The sequence below is a fragment of the Biomphalaria glabrata genome, chromosome 13 (assembly GCF_947242115.1).
Source record: "Biomphalaria glabrata chromosome 13, xgBioGlab47.1, whole genome shotgun sequence".
In the NCBI taxonomy this organism is placed as follows: Eukaryota; Metazoa; Mollusca; class Gastropoda; family Planorbidae; genus Biomphalaria; species Biomphalaria glabrata.
The window spans coordinates 13,330,932-13,353,162 of record NC_074723.1 but is presented as its reverse complement, the minus strand read 5'-3'; the positions used below and the strand labels follow the sequence as shown (position 1 = coordinate 13,353,162).

General features: G+C 30.4%; 2 protein-coding genes across 3 annotated transcripts in view; one reads left to right on the top strand and one right to left on the bottom strand.

Moving 5' to 3' along the window:
• Positions 1-5,703, top strand: part of LOC106072914 (segment polarity protein dishevelled homolog DVL-3-like) — a 24,260-nt gene extending 18,557 nt beyond the window's left edge. For both annotated transcript variants that reach the window (XM_013233370.2, XM_013233368.2), the window contains 2 exons: positions 2,346-2,561; positions 3,695-5,703. In XM_013233370.2, coding sequence (XP_013088824.1) covers positions 2,346-2,561; positions 3,695-3,723 — 245 coding nt within the window. In that variant the 3' untranslated portion in view covers positions 3,724-5,703. The remainder of the gene's footprint in view (positions 1-2,345; positions 2,562-3,694) is intronic.
• LOC106072906 (lisH domain-containing protein ARMC9-like) lies at positions 4,929-22,231 on the bottom strand. Its single transcript, XM_056007712.1, has 23 exons — positions 22,042-22,231; positions 20,979-21,104; positions 20,222-20,389; positions 19,515-19,664; positions 18,969-19,061; positions 18,712-18,730; positions 18,499-18,590; positions 18,244-18,318; positions 16,825-16,949; positions 16,224-16,341; positions 15,969-16,064; positions 15,298-15,388; positions 14,636-14,759; positions 14,028-14,167; positions 13,826-13,902; positions 13,471-13,545; positions 12,084-12,174; positions 11,213-11,409; positions 8,188-8,276; positions 7,788-7,897; positions 7,484-7,565; positions 7,243-7,400; positions 4,929-6,042 (listed from the first exon to the last, which is right to left on the bottom strand). The coding sequence occupies exons 1-23, from the start codon at positions 22,099-22,101 to the stop codon at positions 5,999-6,001; spliced, it is 2,400 nt and encodes a 799-aa protein (XP_055863687.1). The 5' UTR covers positions 22,102-22,231; the 3' UTR covers positions 4,929-5,998.

Below are 22,231 nucleotides of genomic sequence, written 5' to 3'. Positions count from 1 at the left end.
TCATGACAGTTGCTACAATCTTTTTATAGGTAGTATTTGAAGTTTTAATGAAAAAAAAAAACAAACTTAGTTATATATTTTATTGGAGGCATCATTAATAATTTTCAAAATCAAACGCTAGCCGTCAGACTGAAAAAAACAACATTGTGTTGAGCTCTAGTATAGATAGTGAAATACTTCCATTCACCATTTTAGTTTTTAATTGTCTGTTGTGAGTATGCTTTTTTTTTAAGCTAGTGTTGTTGTTGCTGTTGTTTTTTTTCCCCCATTATTTCTTCTGGATTGTTCTCAGTTTTTTGTCTAATATATTAATTTTATTTTTATCATGTTCTGTTTAATACTGTTAAGACATAAATTATTGGCAAGAAAAAATATCACAGATGCTGGTTTATATTATATATATATATATAGGTTCTCAAGTAGATCATCTGGTGGCCTGAGGGTACAACACAGGTTTTGGTGATGCTAAGACCAAGTATATCAAGTAGATCAACTGTTCCGAAGTTTACATCTTATATTTAGTTATTTGCAGAGTATGTTTTGTGTATGTTTATGTCTATACTAATTGTAGATGTTCTATGTGATCAAAAGTTGATTACATAGTTGGCCATCAAAATTCATAGGGAATAGCAGGAAGTAGCAGTTATGGACCATCCTAATAGAACCATCAATATCTATAAATTGAACTTGCTCTTTGAAGTGACACACATCAAAGTTTGTACTAATATGTTTGATACATAAAAACATCAATACAGCAAGATTAAATAAACATGAATTAACTAAGAGTGATGTACAATTTTATTATAATAATTGGTTAAAACCCTAGATAAAAATATGTCTTACCAGTTTCAGTCTTGTATTTTAAGTTTTTGTTTATAGGCTGAAAAATGATTAATCTATTTTGAAAGAAAAAAAATATTTATTCTATGTTTAAGTATTAAAGGCCCATATCCAGTCTTTAAAATTTTAAAGTAGGCACATAAAGTAGCTGCAGACATATGAAAAATATGTTTAAAAAAAATGTTTGAAGTAGTTTAATGTTTTGTTTTTAGACATGTACATCAGTTGGCCATCTTTTGTAGCACTATATTTATCCAGTAATAACATCAAACTAAAATGTTTCATTCTCTCAAGTGGATCATATACCAAAGTATTCATCCTTTGTATTAAAATACTCAAAGATAAAAACATATTTCTGTTGCATATATTAGGAATGGCACATAAAAGAATTTCTTTTCAATGCCATACAAGTCTGCTACAGTCTGCCTTCATTTGTCAGGAAACTGACATAATGCAGCTTAAATATGTATTTGAAATGAATTACTAGATGGGATATGCACAGGATGTAAACAAAAAATGAAATACAAGATCTTATTTTATAAATCAAAGAAGTTCCTTCAAAAAAAGAAGATAATGACATCCTACCCATACCTGTGTGTTAATCTTGTCATGCATGGTAAAGACAAAACTCTATTAAGTCATTGGTTCTCGTAAGCTGATTCAGGAAACCCTTTTCATCAGTGGCTGATTTTGACAATGAAACTAGAGAAGATAGATCACTCATTGTAGTTCATTGTAGCATATGGAATAAGAAATCTGCCTTTATTTTTGTGTCTTTCTGAGTATTTTAATATGTTTTTGTATTTGTAAGTTGAGTGTTTGATGTATTATTGCTTCTTTACTTATTAATCTTCTGTCCTGAAGTGTCTCTAAATTTAGGGATTTTACTAAAGGTGTTACTGTAGTCTAATGTGAATATTCATTGGTTATAAACTTCATGGCTCTAGTTTGCTTTTGTTTAAGTCTCTTTATGTTTTCAGGAGTTGAGGGGTCTCAGAGGACACATTTTAATGCTTGTACAGAACAATAATCCTTATTTCAAGTGTCCTAAAGTTGGAACAAAGCCATTGTACATTTTATGTTCAAAACTGAATGAGTAGTCTTTGAGATCATGGAAAATGTGTACTTAATATTTCTAGTGTTTTTAACTGTGATTAGTAAACAGCCATTATGCCATTATAGAATCTTTGAAAGCTTTGAATAACAAGAATCAAATATAAAATAGTTTTTTTATGAAACATGTCATATAATGTTTAACAGGATATTTTTTATTCAATCCTAAACTATTTTTTTTTTAAATATGGCATCACTTATTTGAACTCATGTTTGTAGGAATAGAGCTTGTTTACAGTATTCCTTTCAAGGATCCACTACATTTTGGGTTGGTTGAGATTCTCATTTTCAGGAAGTTCATGAAGTTGACAGAAAGCTGATTGATACAATGGCTTTTGAAATCAAATTTTAACAGCAAATAAACTCATCTTTTTTTATTTTTCCTATTTCAGGAAGTAGTGCCTCAGGGAGCAGTAAAAAGGACAGAGACAAATCTGGAGGGAAATCAGGGAGTGGAAGTGATACAGATGCAAGCTTAGCAAGTGCCAGAAGAGTGGGACCGTCTTCACAGGGGGCACCTGGAGCACCTCCAATGTCAAATCTGTCTTCCGTTCCTCCAGAAGTTAGTGGTAGCAGGCAATCATTTCGTATGGCCATGGGCAATCCCTGTGAGTTTTTTGTAGATGTAATGTGATATTTTTGTCATTTATATATAGAGAAAAAGACATTCTGTTTGACTCTGGCAATGAATAGACCAGAGTGACCTACCTTGTTGGTAGGATGAGCTGTCTTTACTGCATGCCATTGTACATTGTATCATTGAAAAAAGAGAAATCTTTTTTCCTAAATTATTTATATGTTGTTTTGTTGTTGTTTTTTTTTTTAATCTACACTTTTCAGTTTTGACACTCTGAGTCTGAATGTCTGTACTATACTATTCAGTAAAAGAACAGCACTTGAAATCTGATAAACATATACATACCTTATGTGTTATCAAAATGTATGCATTAACAAAATCATTCAATGTTATCAATCACAAATATTGATGTTGAAATACTTATAACTGCAAGAACACAGGGTAGTGATTGAACTGAAAGAAATTGTTTTTAACTAAAATTAACTGTCACTATTCTCGTAATATAAATGACCACATGTTGAACTATCCTTATATATAATTTTATATACACAACTAATTATTTTACCCTTATAGGAGTTGTATAAATTGTATAAATGTAAATATCAGACGTGTATAGAAAAATTCAGTGTTGTTTCTACTAATTGTCTTCACTTTACACAAATATTCATTTAGATATGTAAAGTCATGGAAAGTTATTCAAAACTTGGTTGTTGTTTGATGTGCATGTTACTATCTATATAGTCATTGGTGGCTTGTGAATGTAGCTTTTATAGCAACCATCAGGAGTAAATGTCCTATGTTCTCTAATCTATGCAAACTGTTGGACCTGTTTATCAGTACAGATTCAGTGTGATATGGCTTGACAAAATGAGACATGTTCAAGACAGTCATTGAATAGGAATTTAACTTTGAACATTTTGTTTTGATCCATCCAATTTTGTTATCATTTTAATTTCTCAAAATGTCTCATTTTCATTTGTTCAAACTGGCAAGGCAGTCTTTTTTTTTCTTTTTTTTTAATTTTTACTTTAAATATTTTTGTTCGTTTTGTATAGTGTTGTTAGACCAGCTTTTTTTAAATGTGAAAAAAAAAAAACTAGCTCCAGCATGATCTTCTTTTAATGAGTGGAATTACAACTGACACATTTCTTCTCCATTCTCCAGCTCTCATAGAAGCTGAAGATATAGACTGATGATGGCATGAGACTTCGTGGAAACTTCTAGAAATATATATTGCCCCAAACGGATCAGTCACAAATAGGCCCTCCCTAGCAGGCAGTCAAGCACAGTGCTGTTGTTTTTTTTTTTTCTTCAGCTTCTTAAAAACTCGTCAGACATTCTCTGTTCTAACCCATCTCTTAGAACGCTTGGCTGGGATTGTACCAAGTCCAACACTACACTTGACTGTGTCATGCAAAATTGTGTGATTGTTGACTAGACAATGTAATGTTATGAAGACTTGCACTTAACTTTTCATGTTCATGTCATCATTGCTGTGTCATTGCATTTTGAGAACACTGTATCCAGGAACACTCTGCCACATTGCTGCTTAGTATGTTGTACTTTATTCTGGAAACTTCTTCACAGTTAAATATTAGTTTGTTTACCCCTGTCCACATTTTTATATAAATATATATAAAGCAGTTTCCATTAAATGTAGTGAGTCCAGAAATTAATTCAATAAACTGTTCACACTGTTTTATCATTATTGTTTACTCTCTACAACTTTGAATGTCTTTACATTTATCAAGAAGCATTTTTTAAAAACACAATTTTTTTAAAATGAATGATACTAACATACTCAGAGTTTTAAAAAAATGATGCTTCAGTTGCTTGTAACCTAAGTTGTTCTGCTAAAGTAGTTAATAGGATAGTGTTCAGGACAATGTAAGTTTGACTATATTTTGATGGGACACTAGTGCTTTATGTCTTAAAAATACTGAAACTGACATTATTCATTCAGTAATTTTTTAATATTATTTTTTAAGACTTCCTTCTTACATCTTGCCTAGGCACAAGAACAAATTGATGGTTTCATCATGTTTGCTTGTAATACCTTTTTTTTTAAGAGGGTGTATCTTATTAGGCACTGATTTTGTTGTAAAAAAATTTTTTTTACTCTGTTCTAAGTGAAAGCATATCAAATGTTTTTTTAACCATAGGATAATTCTCCACAAAATAATTTTTTTTTTTCAAGACAGTCCTGCTAGGAGATATTGAATATTTGCTAGCTGAATTAAGTCCCCATGGTGTTCCCTATATACAGGTGTTCTGAAACTTTAAGAGATCTTCAGGCAGGGTCTCATCCTAAGTAGTTTGTTTGGAATTATTTAAAAAATTGTTTTTTTTTTCAAAGATACTCTACTATTGTTAATAAAAGGTCATTTATTGAAGCATGAAAGTTTGAACAAAGTTTATTGTGGTTTCTGTAAATGATATACATTTGTACATAACTTATAACTTTTTTTAATAGCTTGAATCAAAACAAAGCAGCACATCAGAATTATTGTCAGATATTTTTTTTTGTTATAATTGTATAGCATATATATAAATGGGCATACACTTGATAGGAAATAGAAACTTGGGCTGAGGGTTTATTCATTTTATTGTAATCAGGATAGTTACACTTGAGTTACAACTAGGTTTTATTTAATGACTAACCACAAGGATTATTACAACATAGTGCAGACACAGTAAGACAGAATTGCCTAACTGGTCAAGTAGAATTTGTTTTTTGATTGTTGCTTTGAATTAAACCTCATGATGAATACAGAAATGTTTTTATCTCTGTCATAAAGTAAAGATAATATGTTCCAATGATATCACATTAAATGGTTTGGAACAAAACAAACATTTAGATATGTTCTGTTGTGTTAGTTACAAGAGTATTTTATGCCACTGTATATTTGTCCTTTAAATCCATTGTTTAGGAAAGTTCGTATATTATGGTTCATTGACCACTTGCTGCTGATCTGCTTCAATCATGTACATAGTTCTATACATATATTCAATACTTATGTGCAATTTTTGTGTAAGCATCCTTAGTATGTCAGTGACTTACTAAATTAGAGAATCATATCATTATACTTGTACCAGTCAGGACTGTTGGTGAACGTTTTGTCTCAAAACACTGTACAATTTGTATATTTGAATAAATATGACATAATAACATATCTATACAGTGATTCTCAAGTTCATTGTTTTGAGTGAAATGTGTGTAAATAAGAACATACAGAACCTGCTTGAAGTGTATTACCAATAGTGGCAAAGCTAAAGAAATGGTGAAAGTTGATCTTTGGAGAAAATATTTAGCAGAATGCAATTGTATATGATTGTTCTGCTTAGAAACAAATTGATTGAAGAGATCTTAATGACAACAATGATAAATAACCACAAAATTAGCATAATATTTTGACCATGTTAGAAAAAAATAACTGGTACAACATGTTCACAAAAGATGTTAGAACTTCAATTTTTTCCAGTGCTTGATGTTGATCCTTTCCTAGGGCTGCCTGAAAAAGAAAAAAAAAGAATGTATTGCATCTGGTTACTCTGTTGTAAATATTTATGTTTGACATAACTACAAAGTGGTCATTTATTTATTGTGACTAGCAAAACCCAGGAAAAATCAAATCTAAAAAGGAAGAAGATCCTTATGTTCCAGCTTCTACTAGGATTAGATGAAAGCTTAAGACTAGGTAGTTTACTCTAAATTAATTAGTCCCATTAGATTTAGAACACTTAAATGTATTTCATTTCTAAATCAGGCAATGAAAAATCATACTTTTTTTAACTTGATAGTTTAAAGAGGCCTTAGGCTAACAGTACTTTAAATTCTTAAAATACTATTCAAACTATAATTAAAGCTATAAAATCTTATAATTATTTTCCATAAATTGAAATAAAACATTTACAATAATGTTAAAAACCAAAAAGAAAAGAAAAAAACAATTCATCAAGAAAATGTGTAATAAAAACCAATACATAATTTATACAATTTTAATTTATTTTAAATTCTCAAAATATTTCTTAATATGGGATAGTAATAGCACAAGAGCACTAACAAAAATGGCATTTCATGTCTGGCTTGTTGATTACAGAGGACAATCCTTGATACAAATCCACATTCTTAAGACTATTTCTGTTGTGTTCCCCATCTGTGATCCAGGATCCCTCCTTTATATTTGACCATCATGTGCTTTAATTCTTGAAGAGCTTAAGGTTGATAAGACTAAGATACACAAGGGTATCTAAAGAGTGGAGGACCTGCAGTTCTCCTGCCCTCTATAAGATCATCATACAGTATATCTTGTGTTTATATATATATTTATAGTTCTTGTCTGAGTCTGAACATTAAGAAGGAGTACAGTATTTCACCAGGCAACATAGACCCAGCTGTGACCTGCATGTTGTGCAAAATACAACACAGACAAAACCATTGTCTGCAGTTGGACAATTTACATTTAAAAATAAAAGGTAATCTAATTGAACATTGACCAACTTTTATTATTATCTGCAAGGATACAACTTATATGGCTCCTTCTGGCTCGGAAGACAATAAATTCGTTCAGATGAGTCACTGGTTTTGGTAAGGATTTAACTAAGTGTTAAAACCATATTATCTACAACAAGTGGAGATAACTAGGAACAAACCACCCTTCTGTTAATAAGTTCTTTGAAAGAAGCCATGCAGATGACACTTTACTACTTACCACTACTTTTACCCGCTGAACTTGGCCTCGGCCCTGATTCAGAAAATTGAGGCTGAGGAGGCAAATCTTTGGGTGATCGAATGGATGAATAGGATCCTGCTTCTGGTGTTCTTGGTATTTTTGGTTTGGCTCCAAAGGCAGTTCTATACTCATTGATACTAGAGAAATAGAATTATCTATAGTAGGAAGTATTACTTAATGGTACTATTTATTTAAAACAAAAACACTCCTATAGTCTTACTTGGCATTAGGTCCAACCTTCTCTAGAGATTTTGTAGAAGGGCGGAGAGCTCTGTTTTGACTAGATGGTCTGACATCAACATCTAATGCAACATATAAAATCAGGTTACTTAAATATTCTGCTCAAGGTTATTAATGCTCTATGCATGATAACAACACTTAACAATAATAATTTACAAATTAACTAGTGCATAAAATCCTATTTTACATTGAATTCCATTAGCCCTAATATAAATTTGGAGTTATGATTTTTAATATTTGGGGACATTTTGCAGAAGTTGGATTGATCAAGATTCAATACTAACTGTGAGAAGATTCTTGTGAAGCAGGTCGACTTCCACTTCTTGTTGGAGGTCTTGCAAGATTTGTTTCTGAACCAAACGAAGGATTTTCTGTTGGTGTAGTTTTCCTTACACTATCATCAAAAATGAATTTTAATATATATATATATATATATAATATTTTCATCAATGTAATGTTTTAATTTTTTATTCTACCTTAGAAGCAGTAAACATTAAGAGTACTATTATTGGTTCATTTTTATGACTAAAATATAGTTACATCCAGTTCCAAAGGTTTACAATTAATTATGATAGTTATGAATTTTTTATAATGTTTTTTTTTCCATCAAAATGAGCCCTCAAAGTACTGGTACTTTCAATGTGCTTATTTTTAAATAATTTTTCACAATGAATCAATACTAACCTTGGGGCATTATTATTGTTCTTATTTAAATTGTCATGAACGCGTCTGTTCCCAGGAGTTGCTGGCCTTTGTAAGGGCTCATCTGTCAACTAAACAAAAGAAATTTCCTTCAAAATCTATAGATATATATATGCTATATATATATATATATATACAGTACAGTGGCGTAGCATCCATGGCACAAAGGGGTTCAATGAACCCGGGCCCACTTCCAATGGTGTAACAACCATGGGCCAGGGTTGGATTTACCTCTATGCAACAAAATCTCTAGCTTAGGGCCTCCAATTAATATTTAGTAGTTACAAACAATATCTGGACTTATATGGGGCCCCATATCTCAAATAGCTTAAGGCCTTTTCAACTCTAAATAAGCGTTTAGAGGTTTCATATCGCCTGGTCCCATGACTAATGACCATTTGTGGCCTACTCTACAATGCAATTTTGTAAATAATGGTTAAAACATTGAAACGTTTCCATAAAATATCCTAAACGTCATATCAAATTTTATATTAACTTCAAAACATTTACCCGTGTTTTCACCTAGATTCATTGTAAGGAACAGCTTTTAACAGGTTTATTGTAATGTGGTATCAGTGTGTTGGTGGTGACGTTTGGGTCCCATACTCCCATTCTTTCTTTTTCTTTCCGATATGTTAATTAAACCCTTGATATGATTTTTTTTTTAAAGTAAGTATCGTTTTTTTGTTTAGATTTAGATTTAAAGTTAGATATAAAACAAGCAAAAGAAACAACATATTCTGTTTGTTCCTTAGGGAAACATTACAAATCTTGACTTTTGTGCTACTTATCCTGACTGAATTGGAGAGGAGGTTTATAACAAAAAAAAATTTAAGATAGAGTGATAATTACATTTATAATGGAATAGTGTCTTTCACTTGAATGGCTGCTTTGTTGTCTGGTATGTGCACTGGAAAGTCGTTCGGATGGCCTGGATGGTTTCTGGTTAATACCCTGAGACAACATCATTGTTGTTTGTTTTCCAAACGAATCGTCAAAAAAAAAGGATAGGGCCTACTAATGACTTAACTTCATCAACAAGCTTGACAAAATTACAGACAACATGAACGACTGAGAACGGTGGATGATGTAAACAAGGAGCACATTGAAGAAGTTGACAATTACTGACGCATAGTGAATGTTAGTTTTAACTTACGCATGCAATAAACTTTCATTTAGTGGTCATCACGAAGCATATCTTTTAAGTGAAACAAGTAACAATGATAATGTCTTAGCAGTACATGCTATCTTAAGAAAAAAACACATGCCTTTACCTCGACACGCAGACTCAAAATAATAGACCTGTTGGGCAATGCAATTTTACCAAAAATATTAAAGGATATCCAATCTGCACCATTTTTCTCTATCATGGTTGATAGCACTCAAAGAGAAAAATTTTTCACAATTCATTTTTTTTCTGAAAATGTTTTGTGAACTCCGATGACAAACTACCCAAAGACATTTATCATTTGTAGGTTTTCATACCAGAAGTCTACAGGATTGACTGAACAAATAACCTACTTTTAAGTAATAAAATATCATCATCTTTTTTTAAATTAATTATGATGCCAAGGCTATGATGGTTTTGCAATATGAGCGGACAATATAATAGCCTTCAGGTATTGTTTCAACAAAAGCAGCCCCTTGCGCATTATGTTCACTGTGCTAAACAGTAGCTACTTAAACATGGTCTTCAATGATTCTGTCAGCTGTGTTCATGAACTTGCATTGGAATGTCTTTTAGTAAATGTACCAATACATACAAACTACTGGATTTTATTGTTAAAAAAAAAATTGTCATACTAGGGGGAAGGAGGGGCCCCTCAACATATTCTTGAACCCGGGCCCACGGGTACCTTGCTATGCCACTGATACAGTATATATATAATTTACTATTTATTAGTGATCTAATACTATACTACTATAGACCACAAGGACTAAAAGGGGAACTTGACTTTTTTTTTTTACTTTAATACTTGTTCTCTTGAAATCTTTTTTCTTTTTCATATTATCTACTAGTTACAAAGCAGATATCAACTCCCTCTGTCTGTCGGATACAATTTTCTACATGCTATTTCTCCCACTTCTCATCATCAGATCAAGTTGAAACTTTGCACAATTTTTCATTGTCCCTAACAACACCTGAGTCAATTAAACAATTAACCAATTAATTAATTAATGAGTGGTACCAGTAAATAACTAATTTTGTTTGATATAGAAAAAGGATATTAAGTATTGATATATATATTGATATATATATCACAGTAAATGTGTAGTTTTTTCCATCATATAAGCTATGTTTTTTTTTTAAATAAGAAAATGTCTGTTTTTCATATACCACTAACAATCTACTATTATAATCTATTTTATAGTGGTGTGAATCAGTAGGTTTCAACATTTCAAATTTATTTCTACAAAACTAAATATTTTTCTGCATCCATATTTGCAAAAGAGATAAATGCTGAATGAGCTGTTTTATTTAAAATAACTACTGTGTTTTCGTACATACACATATACCCCGCACAAATTACAAAATAAGTAAAAAAAAAAAATTGTAGAACTTACACTGTTATATATCCCACATGTGCAAAGTGTGACTTGCTGTAAATTACTGGTGCCAAAATGTAATAAAGTACTATGATTGGAACTTTTTTTTTTCTTGAGATTTATAATGAGATATTCATAAAGCTTTTCAACGTACATTTCATCACAACCACACAGATAACTACCGGAGGTATAAAGAGCCACTGGTATGTCTATAGTTTCCTTTATGCTCTGATATGAGTAAAATAAATTTTATAAGCCCCGAACCTTTGTAGAAACGTGTATTACCTGAGGGTTATATAAAAAAAATTACAGTATCTCTATGCACAGAATTCTGAACTTTTTTTTTGTCTTTTATCTTGATGCATAGCGCTATTTACAAATATTATGAAAATTTGTTAAAGATGCTATTCTAAAAAAATGTTTTATTTCTCTATTTAAAATGTTTTTGGTGGTCTAATACCTTCTTCTTCCTGCGACTGGCTGTGTTAGGTGGTTGTGTTAATGTAAACTGTCTTAAAAGACCTTCACCAGATAACTCCCCTTGTTGTGGCCTGAGGACTTCATCCTTGTCAAGATCAGCCTCCAGCATCTCCTGATCTTCTTCCTCATCTTCATCTTCCTCTTCTTCATCTGAGTCAAACTCTTCACCATTTTCACCTACAGTTATTCAGTAATATGCAATTAAATATGCAGTGAGGTGCATCAAAATAAAATATTTAAAAAGATTCAAAATATGTTTACATTGTCAAATATAGTAGTATTGGCATAGTTTATTAAACAAAATTTTGTTATGATCTTAGAGGGTTCTGTTTCCTACTCTTTTTTTTTTTTTTCACCTTTTATAAAAAAATAGTATTTTAGTCAATAAAATGAAGTTTGCCTAGTAACCTGGCCATTAATTTCAGGAAATTTAATGGACAATAATTTCTTAGTTTAAGTTACACCTATCAATGTTTGTGTTCAGATTTAAGAGGCCCTCCTATGGAAAAGCCACTTTGGTTTTGTGTTGTCTGATTGTCTATCTGTCCATCCATTCACTTTCACACTAACATCTCAAAATATGATTTGACCATCACCACCATCATGCTACTTAAGCTCTTTCATTAGTATCCCTTTTGTTTTTAAAATGCAAACTGTTTGTACACATTAAAGATCCATCATATTTAAGGCATGATTTTCCAAGTCTTATATTGAATAATATACTATTACATAGTAATGCATGAATCATTGTAAAAAAATGGAAATAAACTGTTTCGTTTTCTATTAGAGCAGGCAGGCATTGATGAATCAGCATCTAAAAACATAAAATGGTAAAAAGAAAAAAAACTTACTTGAATTTAATTGTTTGATTATAAATTCAATCTGTCTGTTCATATCTGGCTGGTTTTCTTTTATAAAACATTTTAAAACCTCCTCCATACCCTGTTTGGTGGACAAGATTTTATTGAATTAAAAATAAGGTATATATTACCAATAATTACCAATTTCTTATAGTTATAATGTTTTTTGTTTGGTGTAATGCACAAATTGTAAGACAAATTTCCTTACGGATAATAAAGATTATTATTATTATTATTATTATTAATCAGTTTGCATCTTAGTGTGTCATATATTGGAATTGTTCAAGCCATTAGAAGTTCATAAAACATAAGTATATTTATAGTATATTTATAACAAATGAATATTAACATTTTACAAGAGTAACATCATTAGTAAAATCAATAAACTTAGAGATACTTCAGGACAGAAGGTTTAGAAAGTAAAGTTGCAGTAATACATAAAACGCAGAACCATTACCAACAAATATAAAAAAGGCAACCTAATAAAATATTCAGAAAGACACAAAGAAAAAGGCATATTTCTGAATCTTTATGTTTGGACAAATCTTCTCTAGTGCCAAGTGTTTCCCAAACTGTGTTAGACAGAAAACTAGCCTGAATAGGTGTTCCATGAGCTACGGGAGTAGTTAACTAGTAAGGTATCACCTGAATTAATCTCTCTAAAAAATTAAAGTGTGCTGCTAAATACTCAGAATGTACAAAGTGTTCTGTTAAGGAAAACGTTAAGAAAACTGCTTTAGAGCATGGAATAGGTTGCCTGGTGCCACCCAGGAAAACCATTAACTTAGCAGAGTTTTGTTTCAAATCAACACACATGATTAGATTAACACATGGATACACATAGGATGTCATTTTATTCTTTGTTTATAAGAAATGTCTGTGATTTATAAAATTAATAAAGTGGTCTTGGAATGAGGCAGAAATGTTACTTGATTTGACATTAAACAAACAATCTTTGGGGTTAAAAGATAAGATAGTATTCTGATATGACATGGTTAATCACAGTACTGGCACAAAGAATGAGAAAGAGAATTGGCGAATATTAAAAACTGGACAAGCTTTTTTTTTTCTCCCCATCACATTAAAGCAGCAGTTAACCAAGAGAAATGGTGTGGAGATAGCGAAAATATTTCAGTGATACTCAATAATAACTTATGGGCAGCAGTTAATTCTTTAACAAGGATCCTCCAAAACTGGCAGTGAGTAGTTACATATTTGTGAGCCTATTTCACTCTGGGAAATTCCATTCAGACTTAACACTTAATGTAATGAAACTTAGAAAATGTATGGCATTATTTTTTGTAAACGATGGACACAGAAAATAAAAAATCACTTATTATTTTATTTTACCCCATTAGAATATTCATAATTCCCTTACCATAGCTTTTGCTTCTTCTCTAATGGCTGGTATAGCTAATATACTATAGAGAGCTCCATTGACATAAGGGCGAATCTGACAAATAAAAATGCATTTTATTTGAAAAAATACTTTATAACATGATTATAAAATTTCATTGAATTCACTACAGAACTATGTTACATTGAATTGATTTTTGTATGGAAACAGCAAATCTTGATCCTTTTCACTTTATAAAACAAGTTTAATATATTACAATTAATAATTTCTACACACTAATTAATCAAATGTTGTATGTAACAACCAAAAAAGTGGTCTAAGATATTGCTTTCAGATTTATTTTTTTTTATTTGTAATAAAATGAAAAAAGTTCTACCTCAGTATTGTCATGACCAAGTAGGTCACTGAGAACTTTTAGAGTCTGGTGGGCTTTTAAAGAACATTTCTTTTTACCTGTGAAGAAACATATTCATAAATGTAAATGTACTTCTTTTTAAAGTTCTAATCAAGCTCAAAATATCACTGTATATTTTTCTAGTGTTTAGTTTAATTGTTTTCAAAGTTTGATTCATAATTACCAGCAGTCCTGAGGCAAAGATTCATCAACAATGCAATAGAATACTCCAGTGTGTAATCAGACAATGAATCATTATCTTCCAGGACATCCACAAGCCACTCGATCACACCCCTGTCTATCATTGCTGACTGGAGCTGGCGCCTAAAATTTATCAATAATAGAAATTGGTTCTTTTCCTATTTCAAAGTTTATATAATGTGTGTTTTTAGTTTATGAAAAGCTGATTCAGATAAAAATGTATAGAAAGTAAATGCCTAATTATTATTATGATGAAAACAAAAATTGTGGTGGCAGAGCAGTCAAGTACTTGGCTCTGAAATAGATTTTCTATAGTTCAGATCCTTTTTCACACAAGATTAAAAAAAAGGGATGAAATAAAGTTCCAAAGTTGACTTGTTATAAGGAAAGAGAAAGCAAAGCATTTCTGTAGGCCACACAATACCCTAGTTTGACTCTGAAACTGATTGCTTTAGTATTAATAATGTACTTAAGAGTAATTAAACATTAGTGCACACACATATCTTTTTGTTTATAGGGAGGGGGGGGGGGGGGGAGTCGAAAGGTAAAAAGTTTTTTGAGCTGACCTGAGACTAAGTTTTTTTAGCTGACCTGAGACTAAGTTTTTGTAAAGCTCCAAGAACCATTTCTTGAGCCATGTGATCTTTAACATCACCTTTGAGGACATCCATTAAAGCTGGCAATAAGTCTGTATTTGACGAGAGATAACCCCTTCCTAAATAGTAATAAAACAAAAACATGTGTTACAATTTATCTGAAACTGCCTTTAAGTTGTTGTTGGAACATAATGAAGCATAAGAATGCACAACAATATGCAACACTAATGTAAACAGTATGGAGACAAAGTGCTTTGTTTGATGCATCTTATAAAGGGAAAAAACATATTCCACAAGCACATTTTTGTTAGCTTAAAGTACACTAGAAAAAAGTTGCTCTTCAGATGCTCTTTATTGAGCCATCTAAGCATAAGCATTTTCTTAAAGGCATAGAGTAAAACACCTGGCAGTAACTGGCTTTTAAAAGAGAAATATGGAGAGCTTTTACAAAGACTGTGATGAATACATTTGTACCCGTAGGCAAAAGAAAGTTACCAAAGAAGAAAGGCAGAGGTGATGAAAAAAACAATCCCCAGACTTGAATGTCTTGTGATTAAGGGAACATGTATTATATAATGCTTAAAGCAGGGATGAAATTAACATAGAATGTTTATGTTACTAAAGAATGAGATGTTTTCACATCCAGATAAATCTTACCAGCACACAATGAGGCACATGCATTGTAAAATCTGGCCAGATATTGTTTGACCACAACAGAACCAGTCTGGAGAAGATTCAATATTGTTTCCTGAAAAACAAAAGCTCCATAATAAGAAAGCGACTAAATGTTCACTAAAAATACACATTTTTGTATTTAATTTGATAAATTCTTTGGTAAACGTTTGACTGAAAAACATTATTTTCAATTATTTTAGAAATGGTACATGAAGATGTTTCTCTTGTAAATTAATTAATAGGATGTTCCTGTCATATCGTCAATTACTTGGCTTGAAAACAAAAGTTTTATGTTTCAATAATGGGGGAACTTTAAGGTTCAAGAAAAAAAACACATTTGGATAACCCCGAGTCCAAACAATTGGGTGCCTGAAATATGATGGGGAGAGTAAAATTAGTTAGTCGATGTATGTATTGAACATCTTGATAAACTTTCGCACTTAAAAGCTGTAAGTTTTAAAAGGTATTTTAATTAATTTTTTTTTTGGGCTTCAATATTTTTGTAAACAAATAAAAAAAAAATAGGAGAGGTTTGTAAAGGAAGAACTACAAAACAAATATTAACTTTTTTAAATGTTGCAAGTCAAATCATTTCTGAACTGATTGGAATAATCACTACTACTTTTCACAAGCTTAAATTCCTATTCTTTTACCCTAAAAGGTCCCGGATGAGTACAGCCCAGAATATCATTCTGAATGTAAGCATTGAGTATCTGGTCTCGCTTGGGTCCAGAAGTTCGGGTTAAATGCTGTGAAAGTAATAAAAAAAAAACATCAAAAACTACAATTTTTACAGCAAGAATAACAAAAAACACAATACGGGATGTAAATTTAAGCTAGCACTAAGTTATATTTTTTATTAATTTACCCAACGAAGAACTTGAAAGATTAAAGCTTTATTAATTTACCCAACGTAGAGCTTGAAAGATTAAAGCTTTCTTTCGATCCGCTGCATCTCTGATTTGATTCTTGATTTGATTGAAATCCAAAGGAGGGTAATTTTCTTCTGAATTAACAGATGGTAACCTATTTAGAATGGAACAAAACAAAAAATTCTGATTTTCAGAACAGACTGTTGGAAGATTTTTTTTACAATTTAAAATAAACTGAATAATTTTTTCAAAATAATTACTTGTGTAATATTCTTCTAATTACATTTGCCAACTCAAATTTAATATTCATATCCTGAAATTTTTGGCAGCAAACATTTTTTTTCTAGTACTGCCATTATAAATATAACATATATATTCAACCATTATATTAAGAAATAAAAAAAAAATATATAAATATATTCAGACACATATATTTCATCCTGTTTTTTTTATTGTAACATAAAAACAGTCACATAACTTATAATTAAAATGAAGTTTAAAATTTAACTATATAATACTTCATAAATAGTGAGTAAAATACATTTTTATTACTTTGACTTTTCTGTCAGAATAAAATTTAAGAGTCATAAAAAGAAAAAAAAAATTTTAATACCAATTGCCAATGTAGTCAACTTACAAAGAGGGAATAACTGATGCTCGAAGTGCTTCCCCAGCAGTGCCTGGCCTTGAAATATCCACAGATGAGCGCATGTGGGAGGAGAAGAGCCGATTACAAAGATGTTGCAGGTATTCTGGTGTTATCTGGACATTGTAGTTAGTAAAAGAGTGAACAAATAAATACATAGTATAGTTACCCCGAGAGATCTGAAAGCCAAAAAACAATTTTTCATTTTGCTGTTAAGGTTACAGTATTACTATTTGGTATGTTGCCATATGCACTGAAAGACAAATGACAGTATACAATATATTTGTTTAATGTATCCCCCCCCCTCATTATTATGTTTGAAATGTATGGTAACTAACTACAAAAGTGGTGTACACAGGGAAAGCATTTGTTAGGTTATTTTTAAATTATTTCAAATTAATGGTAATAAATTATTTTTTAAAAATAAGTTTTAAGACATTTTATTATTGTAATTTTGTAATAGTAATTCAATAAGCTCCCTATCAGAATTTATCAATCATACTCAGACCACTTATTCATGTTCAAAATGATAAAACCTTTCTAAATAACATTTTCTACTTTGCGCAAATCACTAACATCACAGTCAGTATTGAAGTGGAACCAACAAGGAAAGAGAAAGAGATGGTGTCCAAGAAGCAGCTGGAACTAGAGGCAGACACATAAATGTTTGGTTACACCTGGAACAAGATGGAAATGATGGCCCAAGACAGGGGACTATGGAGATTTATTGTTGGCAGCCCATATGCCAATAGGAGTGTAAGCTGTAAGTCAGTAAATAACATTTTCTAGAATGATACCTGGCATCTTCATTATCCTTCACTTGCATGCTAATCAGTACATATTACATGAAAGATGTTATTAGAATGTAAGAAAAAATATCTAGTTGTTAATGTGTTTGAAAGTCTATAGTCTTAAGAGCACAACATTGAAAATCATTACAAAAAAAATGATGAAGTAATGAAGAAGAAAGGAGGTAAATAATGCATTATCACTACTATTTGGACACTCACTACTATTTGGACATTTACTACTATAAGGACACTCACTACTATTTGGACACTCCCTTCTATATGGATGCTCTTATCAAACATTTTGTACAAAATAATATGGAATTTATCTTATTTTAGCTAGCAATATTGAGTCTAAAAATTGTAGTTAATCAGCATTGGTTAAAAATTGATAGAGAGAACTAATTTTTCTCAAAATTAAATCTCACAAGATATAAATATGAGCTTGTGTCTCCCTCTCTTCTCTGCGTTTTTCTAAAAATTACTTTCTTCTGTCAAATTTTTTTCTCATTATTTTTTTCATTTTTCTTTCTCTCTCTCTTTTCAAATATTAACTGAAAACAAAGCTGCAACAGGTAAACTAGTCTAAAAATATAAATAGAAATCATAATGTGATATTTACATGTCTTCCTTGCACTGTAGATTCCAATGCATCAACCAGGTCTGCAGTAATTCCTATCAGATTGTGATAGTCTGACTGCACAGAATAAAATGATTTAGTACATCAGTTAAAATTACCAATGATTTATTTATCATTTAAACATTTTAAGTATCTCAATATCCATAAATAAAAAAAATAATTATACAGAGTAGAAAAATGAAACTGTATCCAAATTAATTTATTTCTTAACTTTAGCAACAACAACAAAAATCTCACTTGAACTTTGCTGTGACGCTTCAAGTAAGCAGCTGCTTTTTTTTCTGACTCCACAACTTGTTGGCTCAATAAAAGATTTTTTTGTCTTAAACCTTCAAATGCACATGAAATACAAAATGTCTCAAAACTTGACTGTTTTAAATAATTTTTTAAATTAATATAATTAATATAAAGAATACAGGTAGGTTATAAATAACTTTAATACTAGCTTACCTTTTCCATCTGAACCATTCTATTTCTCAAGTTAGGGAACATATACATTTGTAATTATTTTGTCATAAACCTATCAACATATAGCCTGTGCCATTTGAGAAATTTATCTTACTCAAACTTTCTAAAATCATGTTAACGTATTATAAAAATAGCGAATAAAGTTCTATATATTTTAGACTATTATTTCAGTTTAAAAAAAAACAACTTATAAAATTCTATTAGAGATAATTGATTATGAAAAGTAAATAAAAAGATACATAAAGTTCATATAATTTTGGCTGTGGTGTGGATGTGAGAGTTGAAGAAAAAAATGTCTCCAGTTTGGCTTTAATATCTTTCGTCCAATTTTCCTGAAATATCAAGTCAATTTTGTTATTACAATGGCATTTTTAAAATTGTTTTTTGTTGTTGCTGTTGTAGTTGATTCTATAACATTCATTGGTTTTCAAAGTCAGTTTAGAAACAAACATAACTATATGAAATTAAAAGCACCACATATAGAATGAGTAAAAAATGTGTATACATAATGAAATATAAAAATAGGTTAAAATAGTTTTCATGGAGATAGGTATTTTTTTAAAACAACATCTGTGTTGAAATAAAGAAAGAGGGAGCTGGACAAAAAGAGAGATCAAAATAGAGACTGAGAAAATAGTGAAAGAAAAAAAAAACTAATTGAAAAGTATTAGATCTAATTAAGATGTGATGTTGGGTTTTATAAATACTACATGTCTTTTTGATAACACATTTGTCATATTGACATTGTATTAATATATAAATATAATGAAATAATAGACACTCACTGAAAATAATTCTGCATATGAAGGGTGAGATTTAGGATTTTGAACAAATGGTAAAGCGTAGAAAGGTAGAAACTCTGTTGTTTGACTAAGTGTAGCTCCACTGCTTTCAATATACTTTTTAAAATTGTTCATTGCTTCTTCTTTGTCTTTCTAGAAACAAACAAAAATTGTGAATATTTGTGTTGCTAGGTGAAAAATAAATATTTTTGCATTATCAGTTTATATTGTAATTATTTTTAATTAAACCTATATCTACTACCTTAAAAAGTCATGTCTAGCTTTGAGCCAAAAGAGGTTACTTTAAACAAAAACAAAGTCTTTAAAAAATATTTTCAGATAATTAATATGATAAAAAAAAATTAAAATAAAAAAAATAGAATAGTAGCTTATGTATAGTAAAAAAGTATATATACTTTTAATATTTTAGAACACAAAAACGCTTCATAAACATTTGATTTCCAAGGAAGGCTTTTCTCACTGTGTTATCAACCGTTTCATATAAAATTAATTTTTTCCTTCTAAATGTGACATGAGCTTCTAATTTAAAAAAATTAAAAACTATTAGTAATGTCTTATACCATCAAACTGCATTATTAGTATACTGTAAACACTGCATTCTATTGCAATGGTAGTTATTAGGCTCATATAATTTGAAAGAATGAAAAAAAAAAAGCATAATATTTGTATTAACTGCTGTGAAAACGTACTTGTGACTGGTTGTATTTGATTGGATAAATTGCAAAGTAAATGTTCAAATAAAATTCAATCTTCTGTGAAAGACTTTTGTTGTCTTGTTCAGATAGATGCATGTTGCTCCTCCAGAGATTGAAAAATAGATCACTCTTGCCTTCATGGAAAAACTCAAGCATCTGTGCCTGGAAGAAAGGTATGGCTTTACATAGTTTTTAACCATTCAACTCATTATACTTGGTTATTACCCTATAAATCATAAAACTTATAATAATACTAAGTTTTTACGTTGTTGTTTTTTTAGGTTATCACCACCAAATAAGATGGTGAAATTTGGGAGGAAAGAATTTAATTGTTGTTAGGTCATTAGCATATATTGACAGGTGCTCTACCTAAGAGGACCAAAGGGAAACTATTAATAAAAAGCTTATATCAACTCTGTCTGTCTGTCTGGTAAAAAGTTTGTATATGTTATTCTCCAATCAAGCTGAAATTTCGCACTTATTTCTTTTACATGACAACACAAGACTCATATTAAGAATTAACCAATTAGTTAATTAACTATTGGTAATTAATTGCCAAAATAATGTTCTGGCTAGTTTCTTGTGTTGCTCTACTTCACTATTTCATTAACAAGGCACTTCATTAGTATGTCAGTTTGAGGAGGATTGAGCCATGAGTTTAAATTCAGGTCGTTCACCTATTTTTTAATGTTTTTATACTTTTTGTTGATATTATGACATTGCGAAACTCAATGACTATGTATCTACTCACCTGTGCCAAATGTAGCTTTTCTGTTCCATAGGAACTACTGCTTTTTTCTGGTAAAGGTTTGTTTTTCTCTTTACACTCTGATTCAAAAGTTATTTTTGTTTTATCAAAGCCACTAAAATCCAAGTACTGCAATAATAAATGTATATAAACATTGTTTTTGGCATTTTATAGATTCTAGCAGATCTAGGAATGTAGAGTCAAAACAAAAAAAAAAGGTAAACTAGTAACTCCTTTAGTCATTATTATACTTATATGGTGTGCAATGATCCAATGGTAACAATATCTAAGCAATTATATGTTACCAGAATGATTTTATTATTTAGGAATTTAGTATTAAGCATAGTAAGGATCTTATGAACAATCCTGAAGCTTGGCTTGGTCATGCAATCAATAAAGTTCAACTTTGACATGTGTGGATGAGTGGCATAAACCACTTGTCAAGGGGTCTCAAGTCTGAATACTGACTCATGCAGAGCACCTAAAGAAAAGCCCAAGGTATCTAGATTCTACATTAGAACTAGATCGAGATCTAGTGATGATCTAAAATCTAACAATACCAAAACTCAAAATATAGATTTAAAACTAATTTAAAATTCATAATACAAATCATCATAATCATAATCATGTTAATCATGGTAATTCCATGTTAGCCATTATATTCATTATAATCATGCATGTAAACCTTACTTAAGTTAATGAAATGCACTGCTATCGAGCATCTAGATTCTATATAGATCTATATCTATTATTAAATCTATAACTAAACTAAGTCTTAGGTCTTAGACTGTTTTAACTGTTTAGTCTTAGTCTAGTATAAAAATAATGATATTACATTATTTGATCTAGATCAAGATAGATCTAAGATTATAAATGATTCTTAATAATAAATAATAATATTATTATAATCATCATCATTATGATCCGAAATGATCGATTGATCGCAGACGTATTAATAGTAATTCTAAGTAATAATGATAAGTCAAGTATTAACTTTTGTCAACTTTTGTCTTTTAAATTTAAGTAAAGTAATCTACTTTTAATCTAGTATTCCGAGTATTCGTACTTCTTTGACAATAGCATTCAGTTCTCCTTCATAACTTATAATCGATGCGTCGCCAGACATCTTAGAAGGGTAATTAGATGTAGGTCTATTAAGAATTTATTAAGTTTTAGATCTAATTTAGTATATCAGTAGATCTATATCTTTGAAAATTAGTTGCCATTGATGCCATCTTGTTTATCTTAGTTGCATT